This window comes from Rhagoletis pomonella, unplaced genomic scaffold (genome assembly GCF_013731165.1).
Source record: "Rhagoletis pomonella isolate Grant_MI unplaced genomic scaffold, Rhpom_1.0 Rhpom_scaffold_00004, whole genome shotgun sequence".
In the NCBI taxonomy this organism is placed as follows: Eukaryota; Metazoa; Arthropoda; class Insecta; order Diptera; family Tephritidae; genus Rhagoletis; species Rhagoletis pomonella.
This window is the reverse complement of record NW_023458558.1, coordinates 6,943,865-6,969,989: the sequence shown is the minus strand read 5'-3', so window position 1 is coordinate 6,969,989 and position 26,125 is coordinate 6,943,865. Positions and strand designations below refer to the sequence as shown.

Genomic DNA, 26,125 nt, shown 5'->3' with positions numbered 1-26,125 from the left:
AGTTCGGGCGGAGCCGAACATTAAATACCCGGCGCAATTATTAAATATATGTTTTCCACCTTTCCGAAAACTACCGCTACACGATAAGCCGGGGTGTATAATTTTTAAGTAAATTAGCGTCCTTAAATTTCGAAATATTGAAGTTTCAAGCATTACTGAAATATACCGTTATATGAAAAGCGGTCGTAATTTAGTCCGATTTCAATAATTTTCAGCGCTTTGCTTTTATGTGGCAAGCACAATAACCATACCGAGTTTGGTTCAAATTGCTAGAACGGTTAGCGAGATACATATATGTGATCATAAGTGGGCGGTGCCACGCCCATTTTCCAAAATTGTATCATAAGCGCATTTCTTGGTAAAAAATTGTTGCAACCATCAATTTTGAATAAATTAGCTTTAATATTTACTGATTTATCGAGGATTTCGTATTTTTCTAAATTACCGTTATATGGGATGTGGGCGTGGTTATTGTCCGATTTTAAAAATTTTCGGCCATTTGGTATGTTGTGCGAAGGCCAACAACTGTGCCAAGTTTGGAAGAAATTGGTGCAGCGGTTACTAAGATATACACATGTAACCATAAGTGGGCGTGGCTACGCCCATTTTCCGAAAATTTATAATATTCTTATTTTTCGTCTAGAACTTATTGTAAATATCAATTTTGAGTGAATAATCTCCAGTAGTTACTAAAATATCGCAGTTTTCGTGTTTCTGAAAATTACCGTTATATGGGAGGTAGGCGTGGTTATTGTCCGATTTTGCCCATTTTCAATACCATCCGTCCCATGCCCAAAAGAAGTCCACGTACCAAGTTTCGTTAAGATATCTCAATTTTTACTCGAGTTATCGTGTGCACAGACGGACGGACGGACGGACGGACAGACAGTCACCGCTTAATCGATTTCTCTTTTCATTCTGATCATTTATGTATACATTTGTCTATATCTATCTCGATTCGTTTTGCCTGTTACAAACAACCGTTATGTGAACAAAGTTATAATACCCTTGTGCACAAGTGCGCTCGGGTATAAAAATTCAATACCGGTAAACCTAGCCGGAAAACGAGTAAATTGGCAACACTGCTTTGCACATTCTCCAGCAAACTATAGATAGATCCTATAGCTAAGTCGAGGATATTGGCATCATTTCTTAGAGAGGTTTGCCCTCAAGTGTTTAAAACGTTCATACTACACGTCAGTTTAATATCCATAAGGAGGGATCCCATCCCTTGCTGAAATGAGTGTTTCATTGTCAGTGGTTTTTACGGGGCGTGTCCCAAACCCGGCGGAACTTTATCAACAAAACTCGAGAAGCAGTTTAGCTACATAAGTATTTTTGTAAATCTTATTGTTCGAGTTATTAGTCATGTATTACACATACATACATACATATGTACATGCCTACCTAAATAGATCTGTTCATATGCCACCCATTCTAAAAAACTAGCAACGAGGGTTAAGCGTCAAGTCGATGTACGGTCATTGCACACTGCATCGCAGAATATGTTTGCACTAATATATGCCCATACATATATGTAAATATAATTCACTACACTAACACACAAAAGGGCTAAATGCGTGGAGACCGCCCGCAGCAGTGAAACTACATAAATGGATGAACGCAAGGGGTCAGGGCACAAATGCACAGTACAAAGTATGTTTGTAGTTGTATTCAATAAAAATTCCATTTTGTTCGTTGTCATGCGTTCCGTCATTTCTTCTTTCTTTCGCACATTTATTTATTATATTCGTTCGAGTACTGCATTCGCTGTACGAAAATATACAAAATATACGAAAAATCACAAAAAAATGTGAAAATAAAACCTGAAAAACAAAAAAGTTTTTGTGTGGCTTCATTGCCGTTTCGTTGCACTCGCAAATTGGCAATGAATGAAAACGATTGTGGACAACAACGCAGGCAAACATACACGCACGTATACATACGTATGTTAATGCATGTGTACGCACGAGCTGTGAATTGAGTACGCTCCATGCACCGCCGCAAAACAATGCTTAAGCACTTATGCACTTGCCGGCAGCATGACCAGCGGGACCACAGGCGGGCGGGCGGCCGGTTGGGCAGCAGCGACAGCAGCAACAGCAGCAACAAAAAACTTGCATAAGTCAACAGCCGCCAGACCTTACCCTATCATAACCTAACCCAACCCAAAATGAAGAGGCTTAGTGCGGCGCGTCGACCCAGCTAGCCAATGCCGGCGCAACGAGTGGATCGCGGTGGGGAGTAAGTAGTACAGTGAAGTTGAGTTAATACAAATCGCACTGAAATGGCTGATGAAGTTACTACACATTGAGTAGGCGAAATAGCTGATTAAACAAAAATTATGCTTTACAGGTTTTGACAGTACAGGGGGAAATTGTTGTTTAGCCTTTTGACACGTCAATGCTTCTTTATCGAGTAGTGTAGTGCCCTCCATACTAGATCTGCAATCTAAGGTTAGAAATAAAGAAATGATACCGAGATACAAGATTTCTGTTCATAAGTGGGCGGAGCCACGCCCAAAATCAAAAAATGTATAATAATCGAATTTCCTGCTCAGTGGTGTGGTGGCAAAAATTAAAAGGCATTTTTCGGTCGGCGACCATGGAAACATACATATTTCTTATTTTAAATGTTCATTGCATATTGTTTTAAGGTGTACAAAATATTGTGAAATATACTGTTGTTTTTAAAGGTTATTTTAAAAGTGAAGATACTTTTTGAATCTAAAGAGACTATTTTGGTAAATTTTTTCATGTCAAGAGCTTCAAAATCAGAGCTGGTTAGAAATATCACAAAATTATTACAAATACTATATATGTAGGTATGTACATATATGAAAATTTCGTTGTCGGTCACAAAAAAAAATTGTGGGAAAATTTCAGCTCCCTACCTTCATTTTTCAGTTAGCGCTCGCAAAAATAAAAATTTTTATGGAAAAATATTTGTCTGTTATTACTTTTTTGACTCATTTTCAGGACTCATTCAGTCCTAAATCTAATCGAGTAGATAAAAACCAGCATGCTCAGATTTTCAAATTGACACTCAAAATCTTGGCTTTAGGTTGGCACTTTAATTTTGTATGCGTTATATTTAGTTAATAGGCCTTAACTTCGTTTCTATGTAATTGTCCAAATAATAGGAGAGCGACCAGTTTTGACCAATTTTCTTTTGTTGCTTTAATGTTCATCAATACTTTTATTAAAGCAAAGCTTATTATTAACAAAAACCGTACAAATCGAAATTTCAAATTCGTACAATAATCTGAAAAATGCCAAAAATTTTAGAAAAAATTGCATCAACGCTTCCAACTTTTCAAATAAAATCGATAAAAATATCCATAACAAAAAGGATAAAAATATCCATAAAAAAAATATATATATACTGATAGCAAGATCGATAAATATCGATAGCAAGATCGATAAATACCGACAACAAAATCGGAAAACTGCGATAAAAAATCGATAAATATCGATAACAAAATCGAAAAATATCTATAATAAAATCGATAAATATAGATATGTTATAAAAATAAAAATATCGATGAAAATATCCATAAGAAAATCGATAACAGTATCGATAACAATAACAAAATCGATAAATATCGATAACAAAACCGGTAAATATCAATAACAAAAACGAAAACAAACTCGATAAATATCGATAACAAAATCGATAAAAGTATCGATAATAGAATCGATAGAAATATCGATAACAAAACCGAAAACAAAATCAACAAAAAATATCGATAACTAAATCGTTAAAAATATCGATAACAAAATCTATCAAAATATCGATAACTTCCGAAAATATTGACCGCAAAATCGATAAAAATTTCGATAACAAAATCGATAAAAATATCGATTATTATATCGATAAGTCCCGAGAATCCCGAAAGCATCTAAAATCCCAAAATAGTTCCCAGCTTGAGTCTGTGTCTCCATCTACATCCTTTTCTCTATAATTACCTTTATTTTAATCGTTTTTCCTCTATCTTGATTATTACTTTTATCGATATCCTCATCCTGATCCTCATTCTCATCTTTTTCTTTATATTTATCTTTGTTTTTACTTTTATGTTTATCATCAGTTACATATTCGCCTTCACCTTTTCCCTTATATGTATTTATAAGTGAAGTGTTTAAATCTACCTTGTTCTTCATTTCTGCCTTTATCTTTACCCATCTTTGCTTTTGTTTTTATTTTTGCCTTTACCTTGATCCTTTTCTTTATCTATGTACGTACTCATCATTACTTTCATTCTTCTTCATTCTTTACATTATAGATTTTCTTCCGAATTTTCTTACCGTACATTTCATCCCAGAAAATTCACAAAAAAAAAATCGCAAAGGGATGTACATAATTATTTCTTTTCAAATTCTTTGTGAATTCTGTACTGCATATTCCGATTACTCTGAAATTATGATTTGCGGGTACGTATGTACAAATGTAAATACATATGAGGGCATATAAAAAGACATTTAATAAGTGTCAGCTGGCGAACGATTAAAATTGCAACCGATTTTCTAATTATCTCAGCAGTTCCTGTAATGGCACAGTCGTGTTTAGCAGAGATCACGACCCGATTTCAATACTCTTACAATAAAAGAAAAACGTAATCAAAAATAGAAATACTGCAAAAAATTTTAATAATAAAGAGAACTGCGCATAATGAAAGCTGAGTAGTAGTGAGTAGTAGCTGATTCATGAACAGCTGCGTCGCCTTTTCCCTATCACGTGGTCAAATTTATTTTCATCAAATGTAGTCACCACTAAGCCATTATGAAATTCGAGTTCGAACCCAACCTTAAAGTGCTGAAATGCAATAAGGCATTACTACATACACATATATACACACATAAACATATGTACGTGAGTTAATAAATTTCTTTGTTTGCTTGTATTGGAAGTTTTGTTTTTTAGCGCTTGGCTAACTAAAAGAAAATGTCATCCATTTGATATTGGAAATGCAAAACAAATGCAATTATTTACAGTATTTAGCGAACGAAGTTAAAATTTGTTGGAAATTGGTTATTAATCGCTTTACAAATTTAATTAGAAACAGAACACTGTTGGGTTATCTAATTAAATGCATTTTAATGAGTTTGAACGATCATTTGAAGCTTATGGAATGCCACAGAAATCAATGACTTCTGCTGCCATTCTCTACGCTTCTCCCACTCCAAAGTGGCTTTTGATTTATTAGTTAATTTTAATTAAATTTCGATAGTGGATTGTGTAGAAGAATTCAAGACATCCAGATTATATTGTCTGATAACTGTTAATAACCCGTTTAATACCCAGCTAGATGTCTCCGTTATGGATACGCCTGTGACTAAAAATATCGTTGACAATATGAACAGTTGTAATATCGAAAATTATATCGACTAAAATATTGATAGATAATATCAATAAAGTTCATTAAATGAAATATCGATATTACAAATTATGTAGTGTATCTGCTCAGCAAACAAATTTGAAAGTATTCGTTTATATGTATGACTTTATACATATTTAGAAATTCACAACGAGTCTAACGAGTCGTTTCAACCGTTATTTTATGTTTTTTTTACAACTTTAAGAAATCACGACGCTTAAGATGTTTTTGGAATCATCCCTTTATTTTTTTTTTTGGAATGCTAAAAATCAAAAAAATTTACATCAAAGCCGCGTGAAATTTTAAATAAGCTTATAACAGTCTAGGCGGTTCAAACGTTTTTTTCTACTAAATAAACTGTTTGGCCTAGCTGGGTTAAGATAATCCTCACATAAGCGAATTTTTAAGTCCACGGTTTTAGCGGGCTGCAAAAATTAACTGAGCCTGAGCAGCTCTGCATACACTGCTAAATCTATGACGCAAAATCTGAATTCGCAATTTGATATTATCAAAAAACGACCACTGGGTACTGGGTTAAGAAACATTGCCTAGCAACATTGTTGAGAAACATTGTTTGCACTTTTCCTCCATTTTTTTTTGCCGTGGGTTGCGCACCACAGCGGCCGTTTTTGGTGAAAATAAATTGTAAATTCAAATTCCTCGGACCCCAAAACCCCCTGAGGGACCTTTTAAATGTATAAATATCTGCATTTAAATCAACTTTAATTGGAAAACTGGGAAATTACTTTTCCATATACAATTCAGACTTTCAGAAAAAATTTGGTGTCATAAATTCCCAGAAACATACTGAAAATGTCGTAGGTACAGTAACATTATTATTGTCATTATTTATAAGTGGAAAAACCAAATTCAATAATATATATTATCTCGATCAAAAAAGTAATAGCCAAATAAAATTATTTCCGTTGAACAAAAAAAAAATCATATAAAAATTATTATCTTAAGCGAAAAAAAAAATAAAAATCATGGAACGGTGATTAAATTCTTATTTAAGCTAATGATTACAGTACCTGAAAAATATATAAAAATAAACTATCAAAAGTTTGATTCGCTATTTTTTTGCTTTTTGTTATAAAATAGTTCCCAGGTACAGTCTCAGCCAAAAATGATTTGAATTCAGCGCGAAAAAATGCATTTGCTGACAAAATCATTAGATTAGAAATTTCTGCCGATAAGCTTTTATTGTAAACTATTAAATATTTTTTCAAAGCGCGAAAATTAATTGAATAAAAAGTGCAAAAAACTGCAAATTGCCGATAAGCACAGATTTCGTCAAGCCACTTTAGTCATTATTTATTTTTTGCCTTATTGTTGTTTTTGTGCTCATTGCCTCATTGGCCTCAGTCATTATCGTTCGCAATGTCTTATCACCAACAGCGATACGTGCTACGGCAAATGGGTGGTGTTACAGCGACGGGGTTTGTGGATGGGATGTATGTACCATATGTATGCATGTAGGTACATATACAAGTGCATAAATATACAATTTTGTTGTTTTTGTTTTTTCTTTTTTTTTTTTGCCCGCATGCTGTTGGCAATTGTTGTTTTATTACATTGCAGTGTTGTTGGGCAGATATCAGCCCTAATGTAATTGTTTAACAGCAGCAGCAGCAGCAAGCAGCAACAGCAATGCCAGCAACAAGCACAACAACAAAAATAGTAATATAAAAAACAACAGCAGCAACAATATGAGCACAACCCGTCGGCAATAAAATAAAATAAGCGCAAAGCAACTGTAAAAAATGAGATAATACCTTGAACGAGTGTCAAACAGGTCGTTGTCTGGCTGACGTCGTAGTCATATGTATGTATTTGTGCATACATATGTATGCACATACCCAGCAGCAATTCAGACTCACACTAGGTTAGCCCTCAGATAGTGCCCTATTGTTACCAGCACTAGTCCCTCATAATTCTCCGGCCAATGGTTTCAACTGCCATTTTTAGCATTGACGTGTCATTGGAAAAGGACCAGTCGAATCAACACTGACCGTAAGATAGTCCTGGACTAGTCCAATTTTGGAGATTTTTTTTCGTTTGAGTAAGATTGCGTTCAGCACTTCGCAGATGCTTTTTCATAATTCGGAAACACAAAAAAAAAAAAAATTTATAACCATATGTTGCTTCTGACGGCACTTTGCACCAAGGTCAGACCAAGCGATTGGGACATTTACAGGGTAGTGTTCTTTAATTTTTTTTTATTGAATTGCAAGACAACACCTCCCTGTCACTGCCAAACTGTACTTTTCTTCTATCTCTAGGCCGTTTCCTTGGGGACTGGCTGAAGGCTGACATTTTCGATGCAAGCAAATGTCCAATTCTGACCAGTCAAATTTTAACTAGTGAAGTACTAGTCCTTAGTGGAAAATTGGCCGCCTTATTGCTGCAGGGTGTATAGCTGGGGCTGCCAAGCAAGCGGCCAGGCAGCCAGCCGTTGGTTGAAGCCAGCGAGCCGCCACTGGCAGAGTGCCGCGTTCGTCATTGTCATCGTCATCGTCAGTGACTTTACGTTTGCCCCTTTTCATTTCATTTCATTCAAATTTTTTTTTTGTATGTTCTTGCTTGTTATTGTTTTTGCTATTTGTATGTAGCTACTGTTGCTATTGTCATTTTATTGTTTTATTTAGTCGTTATTGTTTGTTTATTGTTGTTGTTGTTGTTGTTGTCAGATTTGCCTGCCTAAAGCGGCTAGATTGCGGATGATTAGCAAATTTCGGCTAATCTACCCAGATGAAATATATCATCAAAGACAATTTTCTGAAATGCTTCAAAATTTGATTAAAAAGCGATTTGCTTAATTTGAAATGTTTGTCTTCAATCAGAGCTTATGACAGATTTGCCAGGGCGCTTAGCATTAAAAACCCCTAAAGGCGTTTTATCAGGTTGTGGAAAATGGAAAAATGTTCACCGAATACATTTAAATATTTTAACCAATTGCGCAGCCAATTCACTTTCGCACTCTCCCACTTTTAATGCAATTCGCATTCGTATTTTATTGTTTTGTAGTTGTTTTGCTTTCGAAGCACTCATTCGCTCACAATTGCCGCCATTTGAACTACGCTTTAGAGTAAGGTTCTAAAATGTTGGTGGAGAAGCATTTACCAATACATTTACAACATTCAAACAGAAAGTCACCACACCATGTCAGCAAAGCCAAGATTTGTTCGGCATTCGCCAACTCACCACACTGTTTTTTAACTGAATTCACTCGAAATGCAAGCATGCACACGCACCAAAGGTAAACAGTCACTCACCCATACACACACACACGCACACACACAAAGCATTCAAGCAGAGGAAATGCACTTTTTGGTAGCCGTTTTGCTTTTCTTATTTATTTATTCATAGAGCGCTAAGAAAAGCTGCCGACGTGAGAGTGACTGTCTTCGCTTGGGCTTCGTGTTTGTACGATTTTTGAGTGATTCATTTTTAGCTGAGTAATGTTCTAGACTCAGGCAGCTTACCTATTGGGGTAGGTAAGCAGTAGCGAAACTTGGGAAAATATCTTTTTTTTTTTTTAAATTTATTTTAACACCTAAAAATTCTCAACTTTTTTGCTGGTATTATTAAGAAGCATAAAAAAACACGGAAAACACACATAAATTCACTAAATTATCATCATAGTAGTAAGGGGTGAAATATTTTAATGAGAATTTATATTATTTTAAAATGTTTTTATTCGATTGATGATTTTAAAATTGCAAAAAATATACGTTCATATGTATGTATGTACAATAAAATCCGACTTTACCTATTTTGGCACACCCTAATGTACATACATACATATGAACGTATATTTTTAGAGTATTTTTGAGTCACTGTTTTCAATTCTTGCAATTCCAAAATCACTCTAGGCCAGCATTAAGTGCCTTCGACTAATACAAAATGTTGTAAAGGCTGGCAGACGGTTTCAAGTCAATCCTCCTAAGTGCATAATTTTATAAATAGCCTGAGGTTGTAATGGCTTTTTAATGACTCAAAAACCAGTGAATAGGTTCGACAATATTATTTTGGAATTTTGTGATCTTTCTTCTCTATATTTTTGACACCTCAGTGCACTTGATAAACTACTGCTTACATAAATATTTTAGCAAGCAAACCCCTTTTATTTTCATATGTATGTAAATAAAATTCTGTCTCAACCTAACTGAGCTAGAGTGGGTACCCTCTCTCATTATAGCAAATATGTATAGCGCAGCAGATACTTTCATAAGTGCATTAATTTTCCAAATACGAAAACACTGCATAAAGTTGACGCCTATTCGTGGTGCAAAATATAAATAAATACTCATTCTTATTAGCGGCGACAACGTTTAACGCAAACAACGTGCATGTGTATGTATGTGTAAGTCCCGTAGTGAGTGCAATGCGCTATGGATGGGGTGAGTGCGTTGAGTTCGACTTGCTGGAGGCAAGCGAGACTTTTTCTAGCGAGCAAAATTTGAACTGGAAGTGGAAGAAGCTCGCTCCAAAAAATTGCCAATCCAAAAGCTGAAACTTGACAAATGTTCTTATTACAACGAATTGAGTACCACCAGCTGGAGGAAGTATTGCAATGCATGTAAAGATTCGAAAGAGTAGCGAACTGCAGTTCTCTTTCATATTTTCTTAACCGCGCTGTGAAGGTAAAAAAAATAAAAATGCATTTACTCAAAGTGAATTCTTTTCCACCCAACACTCAGCAGCGAACTCAAACAGGCAGGGAGCTGAAAAAAAAATGTATGACAACAGCGAAGCCGACAGCTTAGCCAGCAGCGCTGTCATCGACAGCCGCAGCAACCACGTCGTTTATGGCGAACACTCGCACGCCACACGCTCACAGACGGCCGTCGCGCATATGTGTTGGTAGCGCTCAAGTGTGAGTGGAAATACAGGCGGCGTCGCTTGAGCGCATGTGTGTGCGTGTAAATATTTGCACACACACACGCAGACAGGCGGTGTGTCCTTACGCTTTTTTACACCCCAACTGCCAGCGTTGCTGCTGCGCGGCAGAAATAAAAAATGGGTGAAATGTTTTTTTTTTTTAACTGGAATCGAGCGAGTGCAACGAGCGAGTGTGAGTTGGAGAGCTGCAAAGAGCAAAAGCGCTGAGAATGGCGTGTGGCGGCAATCGTATAGGAAAGCGCAGCAGGCGAGTGGGCTACTAGACAATGGCGGCGGAGCGCAGGAAATGTGAGCAAATGAGTTGGTGGATTGTTTGGTTTGTTCTATGAGCGATCGCATGGACGGACGGGCCGTACGGGCTGTCGGGTGCAATAAGTTTGCGTGCATATGTGCTGCAATTGCGCTGGGGCTTGTGATTGTGTTTGTAAGCTTTGGTGATTTTTTGCATTGAGTAATGCAAATTGTCAGTGTATGCGTGTGTTTTTTATCACTCGCTTGATTCATTAGCGAGTTGTGTTTGTGTGCGCGTACATATGTACATATGTACATTGTAATGTATTCTGCTGACAATTTTTCTATTCTGAGCGGCGATTCCGACTTCTGCCTGCACTTCAACCGCACGCTCGCCATTTTACTAAATTTATGGAGCGCAAATCTACCACTTTGTGCAGTGGTGAGTGTGGGGCCCAAGTTTCTTCCCCCCCCCCCCCCCATTTTTTTGTAGCGCGCCGCTCAGCTGTGTACGCTGGTTCGTAGTTAAAGCATTTTTTTTTTGCATGAAATGCTATCTCCTTCTCAATTAACATTAAGGAGAGCGCTGTGGTCAGCAAGAAAAAATAAAGTAGGTAGCTAGAGCGGTGCGCGGAGTTAACGTGAACGCCGCACTCTTTCTCTGGGCAATCTTTTGATGACTTGTAATGCTTTTACTTTGGACTCAAGTTTACAACGCAGTTGACAGCTATCGTCGGGAGCTCCAAAAGTTAGCGTCTTCCATTTTTGCACAATCATATGCCGCTCGTCGCTTGAGTTTCCTCGCGCGCCGCACACTGACTGGCATTGTCATTCCGACCGAGACTCACCGCCCCATTAGCTAAAAAACTGCATTCTCACTCATTGCTGCCGCGCGCCTTCTGCGCTGCTCTCTTTGTTCTGTTGACTGCACTCTCGCGCACTCTTTGGTGAGCAGTTGATTGTTGCAATTGCAGTTTTTTATCATCGCCCCAGACACGCTGTAGCGCGCCAAGCGAGCGAATGTTCTAGCTGCCATTGCATTGGTGGTTGGTTGCGCGCCATGCCGCTGCACCACTGCACCACTGCACCAATGTTTTTTCCGTCATACTTTTCCTCCTTCTTCTTCTTTGGCGACGTCCTGCCCCACTGCCGCGCTGAGTGCAGCGCGCGCAAACTGCTGCGTTATTCTTGACGGTTGTAGCTGCGGCGCGCCGAACTTTCTGCTTGGTGGTATTGTGATATAATTTTTGCAGTCGAGTCGGCTCGACAGTCGCAAAAACGCAACGCATCCGATATGCAACGGAACGCATTTTCGGACGCGGCCCGAAACGATCCGAGTAGCGTCCGATCGCGCGTCCAACAATAGTAAAGAATATAATTTAAACCTTTTTGTTTTGTTGTTGCTCACGCTCATTTTATTTAGTGATTTTATTGTTTTCGTACTATTGCTGCTGAATTTTTTATTGCTTCGTGTTGGCGCGTTAGTGTGGTGGCTGCTCTGAATGTTGGTGTTGTTGTTGGCGTCAGCGTTATTGATATTACTTATTCGAAGCATCGGCGCCGCTAAGCCGCATCGCTAGTTTTATAAAAATTTCAAATATTCGCTAGAGCGCGCGCTATTGTTGTTGCTGTTGCTCTGAGTGCAGCTCAAATTGGAAATGACAAATTTGTTTTTGACAAATTAACAACAATTAAAGGCGTCGTTTGTAACAGCGATAACAGTGGCGGTAAACGCATCACCCTCGAATGTGATAACCCTACTCGAAATGGGAAAATTTTAGAAAGCTTAATGCAAAGCAACAACAACAACAATAACAATAAATAATTAACATTGACGAATTTTTGCAAAATTGCGTGAGTGCAGTGCCCGTGCCAGTACCAGTGCATTTGTGTGCGTGAGCGCGTATAGTGCGTCCGCCACTGCCCACTGGGCAGTAGTGAGCAGCAAGTGGGTATGGTGCAAATGAGCGCGCGCGTGTATGTGTGTGTATGTGCGCGCGCGCAGCTGTTCTTGTATTCAGCGCCAGCAGTAGTAGCAGCAAGGCGTCAGCGAGAGCGTCAGCGCCAGTGGCAGCTACTCAAAAAGAAGGAAATTGAATTTATTCTTTTGACGCGCGTCTGTCCGTTGCGAGCGCGCCATACTTCCGCTACTAGCGCGCTTATTGCAATACGCGCATTTCGCGTGCAGTAACTAAAGTGCCGTAGGTCGAGCAAATCAAATGCAATAATTTAGAAATTACCACAACACAAGCCACGTCAACTAGAATACGGTCATTCTTATGTTGCCGTTGCACTCGCTGTTAGTTACCATCAAGAGAAGAAGCGCCATCGATTCATTGTCAGCCATCAGCGGTTGTCATGAAGTCGCTCTACAGCAAAAAATAAAAGTTTGCGCGCTTCACGCACTTATACTTTGTTTTTTTTGGCAGTTAATTAAGCTCGCGCCCGCAGCTGCACCCAAAATGCATTGTTAGCCGCCGCATTCGCACTACAGCCTGTGCTGCACACGCAGTCAAACAACTCGGTTGGCGCACTCGACACTGTAATGCCATGCAGCGCAGCGCAACACTAGCACCTCCATTACCACCACCACCACCCTGCAGCGCGCCCTCCCCACCCACCAAACGCACCGGCCACCAGTCACACGGACTCACCATTCGCACGCAAAACGCCGCGCGTTGAACGCGTCGTGTACCGCGAACCGCGAACCGCGAACTGCGAATCAGCGCGCCGTCGCCACTCGAATTCTATTCTGTTCGATTGTGCAGTCGCGTACGCGTACCGGCGCACCGTTCACGTTGTTACTAACTATTACTATTATATATTTTTGATGGCTATTTTTCGCGTTATTTTCACGAATGTTACTTAATTTTACACTTGCCGTGCCGTGCCGTGCTGTGCTGTGCCGCGACTTTTTCCTGCTTTCTCGTCGCCTGCGTCGTTCTTAGAACAGTCGGTGATGGTGTGGCGTTAACAACGCGTCAACAATATTTAGTGCATTTTTTAACCGTCATTGATTTTTTGTGTGCAATTTTGAGTTCAATAAAATAAATAATTTAAAAGAATTGTTCTGCAATAAATATTCGACGACAATTTGATTGCAAAAAGAAATTGCATACGCCGAAATATAATGTAGTGACCCCGACTGCAAGTGCAATAAATTTAACAGAAAATTAGTAAAGTATTAAAATGCTACAATAAAAAATACAAAAACATCTGCGGTGCCAACGGAATTTTACAGCGGAAGCCAGGTCGCGAGTTTACGAGTGTTTAATCGTCGTAGTAAAGAAAGCCGCTGAGTTCAATTAAAGCAATATCGAGTTTTAAGAAAATCAAGGGATAAAAATACTCGTTAAGCCAAAAGTGGTGAAGGATTATTTGAGAGCAAATACTTTTGTGGAAAATATCAATGACAGCGAAATGAAATTTTTTTTTTTTTTTTGTTTCTAGTAAATACGTGGTGTAAAAAACTAAGAACGCTGAAAGTGAATGTGTTTCAAGAGTTGGTTTAAAAAAAAAATGTGGTTTTCTTTCACAAGTGAAGTACTTAAAAAGCGCTTTGCGCATTTTCGAGCAACAAGTATCTAATCTATCGTGGAGAGCTGGGTTGCTCTTGAAGCAACCGTTAAATTGTCCAATTTATTATGCCCGAGATGTGTTAGCAGCGCAAAACTTTCAGCTGTTTTTTCCACTCGCTTCTTTTGACAGTTTGCCGCTTCCTGCCTTCAACGATGAAGATGCAAACTTTGGGCTGCATCTTTATGTAGAAACTTTACTATCAACATACCTACCATAAGCAGGTTATGTGCTAGGTTTTCAAGTAGGCAAAATCCAAGCCTTTCACTTGACTACATACATCTAATGGTGCAGTTAGACGTAGCAACGTAATTACTTTACAACACGTTTTTCTATCAAAAACGGGAAGAAAACGCCTACCTTTTTCCGCGCGAATACCACCCAAGAAGTACTTTTATCCACTTTTCGAAAACCTATCTCAAAAATTAAAACTGCAAGTTGTCATTGCAACCGAAAGGCTAAGTGGCAAGTCACTCAGCAGTTACACTTTGCATGTAAAGTTACTCTCGAAAGCTGTTTTTACTTCATAAACTCGAACTTTCCAATATAAGTTTTTGTCTCTTCTTTAAAAATCGCGTTAGGCGGCAACACCCGATTATTTTCACAGCGTTGTAACAAAAATAAAAATTGCTAGTGCAGCACGAGCAAGTTGAACATTTTCCTGAAAGCGATTTGTGTAATTTCAGTTGCCGTTACACCTTGCAATTCTTATTTCCGAAAGTGATTTCTGCATATCTGCAAAAAGCACTTTCCGCCAGTTTACACGGGAATGTAGGGAAAAAGCGCTTGCATTGCCACCTTTGCTCTGGAAAATCAATTTCAACTTGCACCTGGTGCACTAGCAAGTTTAATTTTTGCTAAATTTTTCCTCAAGAAAAACAAGTGTTAAATGGTGAAGCATTTGTTTGGCGAATTCAGTGATCGACTTTCTGAAATTAATGTGCCTGCGTTGCCTCGCCTTACAGGACTTTAAATTGTGACTAGTGACTAGCGAAAATAAATAAAGGCTTTAAAACGCTTGATATGCGCCTTTTAGGAAGGAGCGATGGGACAGATTACAACTCATGCTTCAAGATCAGGGCTCGGACTTTTAGAACATTTGTTGCAGTTTTACCACTGATTTTTGCTAAATTGCATCCCAACACATCTACCACCATAAGTATCACAAATTTTCTTTGTATTTTATGTGAATTGTAATTTTACTCATCTCAAAACATTGCCAGGAACCAAAAGCTTATTTAGGTGGGAGTGCAGAGAATGAACAAGCGAATTAAATAAGATTTCCTGTATAAATTCATTTACAAATTAAGCTAAGAATTGCCGTTGGTTTTTGGATTTTTTTTCATTGACGGCCTTGCTCATTTTTTTGCACAAAGTTTTGAACTTTAGAATTTTTGGGTTCTTGTTATAGTATTCAATAAATTTTTATAAAAAAATTTGCTACAAAGTGAGCACGAAGAATTGTGAATATTAAAAAAAAAAAAAACATTGTACGGACACATTTTCTGCTGGGTGTATGCTAGGGATGCCAAAATATGCGGAAAACGGTGATCACGGGATTTCGGCGATTTATCCCGGGACACACATTGAGACGTAACTTTTAAGAATATGAGCAAAAATTCTATATCTGAAGGCATTTAAAATTTGCGATAAACTGATTGTAAAATTCACATATTTATGAATACAGATAAATCTTAACGTAATACATTTTTTAAATTGTATTTAAAAAGCCATATGATTGAGGAACGCATACATCTAAAAAAAGTAACAATGTAAATACCCAGTCCTATTAAACAAAAATGTACAAAAACAAATTTTTACTCTACTCCATAAAGAAATGTCGAATGGCGATTTTTTGCAATTTTTTCGCAATTTACTCGAAATTTGTTAGGGCGCACAAGTCACACGCACCACTGATGGTAGGTGGGTCTGGTTAAAAGCACAAACCTCTTTTTTAGGCTGGTGTTGTTATTATTGCACTTAAGAACAGCAAGGCATTCAAAGCGGAGTCTTCCGATTTTGCCTTGAAGTTGTTACACAAAAAACCTGCTGATGAAAAACATATTTCGACCTCAACACTTTTAGGCTGAACAGTCAAAAGGTAGTCATAAGCCATTTGAAGATAATGATCTCTATCTCCTCCATTACTAAATATTTGAGCTTATTTTACCAGCATGTCGGATAAATTACACTGTACAGCACTCGGCTGGGTATTGGACCAAACCAACTTCTTTTAAGAGACTGAGTCATAAGTAAAAAATGTAATTTTCCCGTTTTTCGAAGTTAGTCACCGAAATCGAGATATGGCCATTCGAAGTATGAAATTGGACTTTTGGTAAAAAATTATTTTTAATTATTACATGTAAAAAGCAAAAAAAAAAAGTAAAAATATAAGCGTTGTTCGCCTTTTTCTGTTATTCACATGGTATATAATTTTTTTTGTGAAAACTTACATATATTACAGGTGCTATAACGGATCAAATGTCAGATCTTCCAAAAATTAAAAACTTAATATTTAAGAAAATTTTGAACTGATTTTAAAAAGTGCATATCTTTGTAATTTAATCTCCTTTCTTGTGATATGCACGTTTGTATGCTTCGTGAATAAAAATTTGAGAAAAGCACTTAAGAGGAAAGAATAACCTTTTTTTTATCAAAAAAAATTGTAAACAAAAAAATTACTCACCGATTTTTAAAAAATTGGCATCGTTGTTAAGGTGATTAAAACCTCTTTCGTCTAATATGCATATTTGTATACTTCGATAAAAACTATATAAAAATTTGAGAAATTCACTCAAAAGGAAAAGATACCAATTTTTTCTTATAAAAAAAAATTTACAGAAAAATTACTCATTAGTAATACAATTGAATTTAATCGTATTTTATATACGAAGTATACAAATATGCGTATCAGAAGAAAGGGGCTTTAATCGTCTTTATAACGATACCAATTTAAAAAACAAAACTGTTAATAATTTTTTTGTTAAAATTTTTTTTATAAAAAAATTTATTTTTTTCTAAACTTTTTATATACGAAGTATACAAATATGCATATAGGACACCTTATAGCACCTGTAATAGAAGTTTGCACAAAACGCAGTTACATTTATACCATTTAAATAAGAGCGAAAGGAGGACTACGTCTATATTTTTAGGTTTTTAGTTATTTACATACAATAATAATTTTTTACCAAAGGTCCTATTTCGCACTTCGAAGGCCAATATCTCGATTTCGGAGGCCAACTTCGAAAAATGGAGAAATCACTGATTTACCTATGACTCCAACTCTGGTCCAATACCTAGAAAAAAAGTTGATTTTGCCGTACAGTGTTATAAGTTTTTCGATTTGAGGAAGTTTGAGAAAAAAAATCATGTAACGTTTCCTTGAAACTTTATATTTTGTTAACATTAGCGATGCTATGAGTACGTTCATTTAAATCATTTTCAAAAAAAGGCTCTGGCTGAAATTTTAAAGAACAACAGTTTCAATATTTTTGTTAATTGTTGTCAAACGGCACTTTACAAAAATCATGCTTAAAAATTCATAAACACGTTATTGCTATCAATTCGATGTTTTTAATTTTTCGGGAATTTTTGAAGTTATTTCTGATATTACAAGCAATGTAGTTTTGTGGAACAACCCGTAGAGTTGAATGACGGATGGTATGCTGTATGAAAAGCTCAAGTTTCGAATTTGTTAGCTTGGAAATATGTGTGGCGTCCTTAATGCGATCGCGAATGCTTTCCTTATCACCATTGCCACATATCCTACAAGGCACGTCATAATCATTAAATGCAAAATCAGAAGATAATTTAGGTAGGCGCTCTTAAATGAAGAACGTAGGTATACATACGTTTATATTATTTAGCATTATAAATGAAATTTAAGCAAGCAAAAGGCCTTCGTCTTACGTACGTCTTACAAAAGCCCGTCCGGAAGCTCTTCTTTAGGTAGCAAAAGCAGAAGCTCTTCAATTTGTGCCACTCCATACAAAAAAGAATGGAGGAAGGAATGGCTTGCGAAAAGGCTATTTTGAAGAGATTTTAGCTCCTGAAATTATCTAGTGAGTAGCATGTAGATACATATGTACCCTCAGCCGTGTACCTGTTCAGGAACTTAGGTACACTTTTTTTTGGCATTTTCCGAATGATAAAAAAATTACGATTTTACCCAAATAAACTAAAAATAAAGAAAGCAAACTCATCATATATTGTTGAACATGCTAGCAAAAAAGTTCGTTATCAATTGTTTGTTAAAACTAACAGAAAACAGAGCCTTTTTTCATAAAAAAATATACCAGAAATGAAAGTGGTGTGGACCAGGACAACAGGCAACAATTTGTCTAAAACCAGAACAAATCCAGCAAAACCACAAAGCCTGGCAGCTCTATCTCGCACACAATTTTTTTGTGGTTTATGCCACTTCTGCTCTTATGGCGTCAACTGTGATCGGAATGCATAAAAAGCGTACAATTTAGAAAAGAAACCTTATCAGCACAGAAATCTATTCTCAGGTTATAATTTTCAAATAAAGTTTAGAAGCGACAAATCAAAACATCGCTTTCCATCTATATAGGGCTCAGAGCTGGTTTTCAATTTCGTGTAGATTCCTCGAAATTCAATTCAATTTGAGTAAATTTTTCGACTTAATTTCGAGCACCACTGTGAAATAGAACTAAAATTATGTCGTACGACAAAAAAAAAAACAAATCTAAAATATGTTAAGACCAGAATAGCCTTGATACTTTTAATTTAAATAATTTCAGTGATAAAGATGTCGTAGAGAAAAAATATTTGCTTACCTTTGTCAAATAGCGCAGTAGCTCTACTAAAATAAGGAAAAATATTGCGACGTCAAAAAAGTTTTGGAAATTGTTAGTTAGATTAATGAAGGCCCAAAGAAAAATTTTACTTTTAATAAAAAACGTGTCACTTAAGTACATACATATGTATGTATGTCCTTGTATGAGCCGTTTATACATATTGAAATTGGCATAGGTCATTAGCATCTCTTTCCTTAAATGGTTAGTTATTTTTATTGAATGCTTCTGAAAATCGATTTACTTTCATAAACTAATGACAAAGCTTTTTGCCTTTGACCGATGAAGTTACACAAATAAAGGACGCTGAACGTGTGATCACTGAAGCCAAGCGGCGGCATGACCTTATGCCACTTTCAAAATAAATGAATCATTATACTAGCCTGGTTTCACCACACGCTTAACTGCAGTTAAGTGCTCTGTTAAGCTTCCAAAATGTTTAATGTTTCCATTGCGTGATGTTAACTTAAATACTTATATGTACATACTCGTTGATCTTTTCATAACTTTTTCTTTCCAAATATCAAGATATTTTACTACGCTCGAAATAACATTTCTATTACAAAAAAGAAAAAAAAGTCATGGAATGTTTTTCCTTTTAGCGGTGGGTGGAGGATCTACAGGCTCCGAAAAATTTAAAACCCAAAAAGCGTGACATGGATTTACTCGAGCGCGTCAGATATTGATAGTGAATAAATCAAACTTCCTTCTGATGACGGAGATTTGCTAATCTACCCGTTTTCATAGTGGGGGTGGACATACGGAAGGGTTAAAAAAACAGGTGAAAAAAAATATTTACTCGAGCGCATCAGATATTCCCAAGAAATGTTAAGTAGACCCGAATGAAGCACCATTCAATAATCTGTCAGATGTGACGCAAGCCAGTGGCGTCTACTTGAAGATGCAAAAAACAGGTTCGTCTCAATGGCCTGGTCGTGCTGCTCCATAATCTGACGATTATCTAGAGGGATTATCTTAATCTGACGGTTTAAAAAATTTGTTTCGTTATTGAGAAGCGCAGTCAAGCAAACATTTATTATTGTAAACACTTATAAGCGTAAATTATTTTATTCTTAATATCCATCCCTGGAACTATCATCATACAGGATGTTGGACTTGGTCGTCAATTTCTTCTACATCTTGCCCATCTATATCCAACTATCATTTTTTTTTTACTATTCTATGCGTGTGGCTCTACGCAGATGGCTTAGATTTGGTAGAGATACTCAACAGGCTGCAGGGTATCCCCCATATGTTAGTCTGACGCTCTCGAGTAAATCCCCAAATCCCCTCTTGGGCTCACCTATTATAAGTAAAAGGTCTGGAATTAAAAAAAAAAAAACTACGTGTCAGTCAGTGGCGGACCCACGGGGAGTGTTTTAATATGGCGCATATGTATGTATAATATGGCGTCTATGTATTAAAACACCCTCCGTGGGTCCGCCACTGATTGTACCAAAAAATTCAGAATTTTTAGAAAAATTTTGGGTATGTAGCCCATTAAATTTGAGTAGGTTAAAGTGAAAACTTCAAGACGCTAGAAAATTGCGTTGATTTTTAATAATTTTTTGGCTGACGGTGTTGTGCATTTTCTTCCATATAAAATATGTATGCTCAAAAATTTCGTTTTTACGGGAGAAAATGCCAGGCACAATTAGCAAAAAAAAAATTATTAAAAATCTACGCGATTTTCTAGCGTCTTGAAATTTGTACTTTACTAAAATCTAATGAGCTTCAAAACTGCATACCCAAAATTTTTCAAAAAATTCTAAATAAAATTTTTAAACATTTTGGGCGTAATTGTTGAAGTTTGTTGAATTTTCATAATTTTTTTGAAGCTTGAAATGTGGATGTGTGCGCTGGTCATGCAAAGTGATAGACTTTTATAAAAAAAATATAAGCATTAAATAAACAAAAGAAAAATTGTCAAAACTAGTCAAAATGTCACTTGACTTAATCAGCTGACCACAAATGTATGTATAGATTAGACTATTCAACGGTCTATCACAGCAATGGTCTGCGAAGCGGTATGGCATCGCTGTCGCGAGTTTCTCTGCGAATACTCCTTCGTCTACTGATTTATCTAGCTTGGGCATACCTGCATAGAACTGCCAAGTAAATGCCAATCAATTATTATTTTTTGTATCACTTAGTACAGCCTCTTCCGCCAATGGTTCTTGGTGGCTTTGTGTGATACCTTTTTTTTTAAGTGTTCATTGTTTCGCAGTAATTCGTTATCTGCGTTAGGTTCTAGAGTATTGTAACAATAATTTCTCTTAGCTTTCCTTAAAAAAAAAGGACATCAAAAATTGCAAGCGTTGACCTTATCTACATGACTTTTAAACACTCAGTCCCACCTACTACGAACTTTTTGTTATTCACATTAAGTTATTACGGTAGCAGCCGTACGAAAATTTACTGAAAATTCCGGAATCAAAAAAAAATTGCACTGCAAAAATTTCTTTGTCTTAAAACTCATAGACGAGGTGATTTTTGACAGTATTCATTTAGACTTGACCTTACCGGCAGCAGCACCCACCCCGTTCATTCACATTCATTCCATTTCCTCTCGCCATTGCAGTTGCCAGCGTGCAGACAAAATATTTTCCACTTCAACTCCAATGCATTGAAAGTACAGGAAGAAGAAGTAAAAAAATCACAATGCCACCCAGCGCACCTTGGCTTCTGACGGGACACAACTTTGCCGGCGGGCTTTTTCCACTGTTTGCCGGCTTGCACTCTGTTTTCTTCCCTGCGAAATTCGCAGTTTTTGCAAGCAATTGGGGTGGTGAGGGACGAAGCAGAGGCGGGGGCGAGCGACAGCCGAGTTAATGACTGATTATTTCTTTCGTATTTTTTTTTTTGCATTTATTCCCTTCCCCCTTCGGGTTTAATTTATTTTCATTTTTCCTGCTTGTTTTTTTTATTTTTTTATTTTTTGTTTCTTTACTCTGCTTTATAGCTTGTCTCTAAAGTTTGCCATTTTTTCAGCTTCTTCAATTTCCGGCGGCGAAGGACGCCACACTATTTTCCATACCAAAATTTTTGTTTCCATTTAGTTTTTCGCTTTGGCATTCGGCATTATTTTTCTTGTGTGTTTCGGGCACGCAAATTACAATTTACTTTTGGCAACTTATTTCCATTTTCCAGCAGTTTTTTGTTATTATTCATTTCCATGATTTTTTCGTCGTTAACCATGATGCTTTTGCGTTCGTTAGCTTCGCATTGCTGGACTTTCTTTTATTTTGAGTAATTTTACTTTGCATTACTTTTCGGTTCTTTTTCAGCTGTAATTATTTTTCTTTGGATTTTTTTTTCACTTTGCATCGCTGAACTCCCGGCGTCCAGACTGTGGTCCAGCGTTAATCATTTCCCACTTTTTTCTGCGTAAAGTTTTGCAAATGTCTATTTTCGTCAGCTTTGTAGCGCTTTTTTCTTAGGAGATCGGCGAGCTCAGCACAAAATTTGGGCAACGCTGATGATGAGAGAGTTAACTTTAAAATTTGTATATGTATGCAGGAAGGTATGTCTTTTGAATTGATTTTGGGCAAACTTGAGTAAATTAACTTTGAAACGGAAACCACACCAAAATGAACAACGACAGAAAAACAAAAATGTTTTTGATAAAAATGAAATGCTCTCACACCGCAAAAGAAAAACTAAAAAATATGTATTTGCTAAAGTGAAATGCAGCGAAAAAATAATTAACTGCTGTGATCAGCGACAATTTCAAGATGCCTATAAAAATTTTTGGTTAAAATTTTTTTTTTTAATTTGTTTGTTATTTATCTTGAAGAAATGCGCAGCAACGTGCTGATTTAGTGATTTTTCGGAGCGCGGAAATTAAACAAAAATGCAACACCTACGGCAAGCGCTTGCCTAAATGATAACTGTAAATCTACGAAAAAAAAATAAATACCGAAGACCTCCAAGCCAGTGCAAACCGTCCCGCAGCCATCCCACGCAACACTTTCGCGCGACGAACGCATTTCTGTACGCGTTTTGAGGCGTTCAGTGCGGGAAATGCGTGTCAATTTGACAAACAAAACAGCCACGGCTGAATTTTTTCAATGATAGCATTTTTATTTTTTTTTTTAATTCTACTTTCTTATTTTCTTTTTTGGCTACCCGCACTAGTTGAATTTCGTTTTGTAATATTTAAATTAAAATTGTGCGAATTTACTAAATTTTTGCATATACGCAGGTTTTTTGAAAACTAGACATTTTTGTTGAAAACACACACACACACATATTTTTGTTGAGTTCAAAAAAATATAATATATACAAAACTAAAGCAAATAAAAGTATATACAAACAAAATAATTAAATATACATACATACATATTATACAAGAAAAATTGCAAAAAAAAAAAAGTTGGCATATGAAAATCAGTTTTTAAAATTTTACAAAGACACAAAAACACGCAAAAAAATTCAAGTGCAATCTAAATAAAAATTAAAAACGAAGAAATTCAAAAACCAAAAACACCAAAAGCTACAGCAACTAAAGACAAAAACAGCAGCTGCAGCAGCAGAGTGGCATGCAACACGCGAAGTTTAAGTAAAAATCGAAATATTTAATTAAAAACAAAAATGTTACCATATCGGGCAGAGTAGAGAAAACAAAACAAAACCAACAGACATAGTTGCCAGATAATTAAAAAAGTAAATTTTCTTTGCTTTTGAATTATTTTAACCAATTTACATACACATACATGCAGCTATATGTACCAACAACAATAGGCAAGTAGCACGCAGCCAGCAGCAGGCAGCAGATGACTGCAGTGTCCGCAAGCTTTTCAGCGCGAATTAATACATACCTATAAACATACATACATACATGCATACGTACAACAGCAGCCAATAATCAACAATAGCTTTGCAGCAGCAACAATAACAACAGAATTCGTTTTAACAATACCCAAGCGACGCTGGCCCATGGAAAAATTGGTAAATGTTTAAATGTTGTACACACACACATCTATGTATGTATAATTGCAATAAACTACTATAGATATTATACTCGATGCTATATATTAAGTATAGGTGTATGTTTATGTAAAATACATACATAATTATATGTATGCAGGCCGCCAATTTTTATATATACATACAGTCAAAACTCTATAATCAGAACTAATGATAACAGAGCCTCAGAAAAGTTTAATAAGAAAAACACAATTGTTCGTTAAAAAAGCAAAATTACAAAAAAAAACCACCTGATCACTCTCAGCACAACACATAAACTGGTAAATATGCAAAGCTGAGTTGCTATTAAATATTACCGTAATAGTTCGTTACACTGCCATTGCCACCATCCATTGCCACGGATTACTGAGTAACTAATGCTGAGAGAACTATCGTTTGGATTACCGAATATTTGAATTTTCGAGTAGTCGATGTTCCGACTATTTATGCGTATATAACTATGTACATATATATGTATGTAGGTATATAATGTGCAGTCAAACCAGATCTCGGTAGAGAGAGGCGAGACAACATAGTATCCCCCAAATGTAACGCAGTACCAAAGTAACATAGCTATATTATATGATAGAGATAAAAGGAATATCATAAACTTTCTCAATATTTTTTAATTAAGATTGTATCCAAACTCCTAGCTTCAACCATTTCAAATTAAGTCAAATAACACTGGCTTATGTACGAAAGTCAATTTTCGAAAATGCCATCTATATATGTATGTATATATATAACACATAACTTTTAAAAAATTAAGTTGAAATTATTTAAAAAGTTAAACCAACAAAAGGTGTATCAATCGGAATCAGTTTAAAAAGCTTTGTTTCTTAACTTCACTGTAGGAGGGATGCCACCTGTTAAAAAAAAATTATACAATTTTATTTATTCGAATAAGGTAATAGAAATATGCATCACCATATGGGCGCTAGACAAAACGAGTTTAATATCGTAAGAATTTGTAAATATTTTGAAGAGGATTGCCACCTATTTGAAAAATCGGACTCAGTTAACTTATACACAACGAAATATTAAGATATGTCGAAAGAGGGTGAAAATAAATCTTTAGTTTGAAGACTAAAATTAAATTCGATATTTAAACAGGTGGCAACTCTCTTCAAAACCAGTTTCAAGCCAAAAACCTTCTCAAATAACCCTCGCCTGACATTGTGTAACATATTATAACAAGCTGATGAAATAATTTGAATTTGATTTTCTAAACAAGTGGCAACCCTCCGAATATAGTTCAGAAATAAAGCCTTATCAAACCCGATTAATACCAATATTTCAACAATTCGCTAAACTTAATCAATAATGTCAATTTAACTTTTTAAACCTTAGGCAGCCCCCTCTAAACACTTCAAAAATGTTCTTTAGTAGTGTTTAAACTAAAGATTTCTTAACACTCTTTTGTTTCGCATATTTTAGTATTTCATTGTGTATAAGTTAACTGTAGACGACTTTTCTAACAGGTGGCAACCCTATTCAAAATATTTACCTTATTCCCTTAATTCAAACTGAATTTAATTTTCCAAACAAATGGCATACCTCCTACAGTGAAGTTAAGAAACAAAGATTTTTAAACTGATTCCGATTGATACACATTTTGTAATAATTGGTTTAACTTTTTAAATAACTTGACCTTAATTTTTCGAAAGGTGTCAACTCTTTTCGAAAAGTAAAACCACATTACCTTTAGTTTCAAGCCCCACTTTTGAAAATCGAACGAACGGTGCGGATCTGATGGCATTGATTATTAAATAATTTGAGTTTAATTGTTTAACAGGTGGCAACTATTTTCGAAAAAGTTATTGCACATCTACAAACCAAGCCTGAGTTGAATTCATCGAAAGCAACAACAGTGATAAAAAATAATCGAATACGAATAGTATGTGTTTATAATTTTTTTGATAAGAAATCAGTCCTTTTGAAAAGTCTGATTCGCAGGCAGCCATAGCCCAAATCAACACTGCGCATGTGTGAGTGCAGCTAATTTTTTTCTGGTTTATTTACTTTAAATAACTAGCAAAAGTCGCATATTTATATTTGTTCAAGCATACATAAATATATGTATATTTACGGTATGCTTTAAAGTTCTTCGCCTAAAAATATATTTATGTATATTTAGTTACAGAGTATACATATGTATGTAACTATATACGTACATAGTATGTATTAAGTAGAAAATGTATCTGCGCACTTCTACAAAAAAAAAAAAAAAAAAAAAAAAAAAAAAAAA

At 36.1% G+C, this 26,125-nt stretch overlaps 1 protein-coding gene across 7 annotated transcripts in view; it reads left to right on the top strand.

Moving 5' to 3' along the window:
* The window catches only part of LOC118736887 (mucin-4), a 249,715-nt gene that overhangs the window by 114,009 nt on the left and 109,581 nt on the right, over window positions 1-26,125 (top strand). Inside the window, exons 1-2 of one of the 7 annotated variants that reach the window (XM_036467009.1) lie at window positions 11,794-11,878; window positions 23,631-23,894. The exons of 4 other annotated variants lie outside the window; for them this stretch is intronic. In XM_036467009.1, the coding sequence (XP_036322902.1) occupies window positions 23,864-23,894 (31 nt within the window). In that variant the 5' untranslated portion in view covers window positions 11,794-11,878; window positions 23,631-23,863. Of the gene's footprint in view, window positions 1-11,793; window positions 11,879-23,550; window positions 23,895-26,125 lie in introns of those variants that run through there. 2 more of the 7 variants (XM_036467010.1, XM_036467007.1) reach the window with 2 other exon arrangements.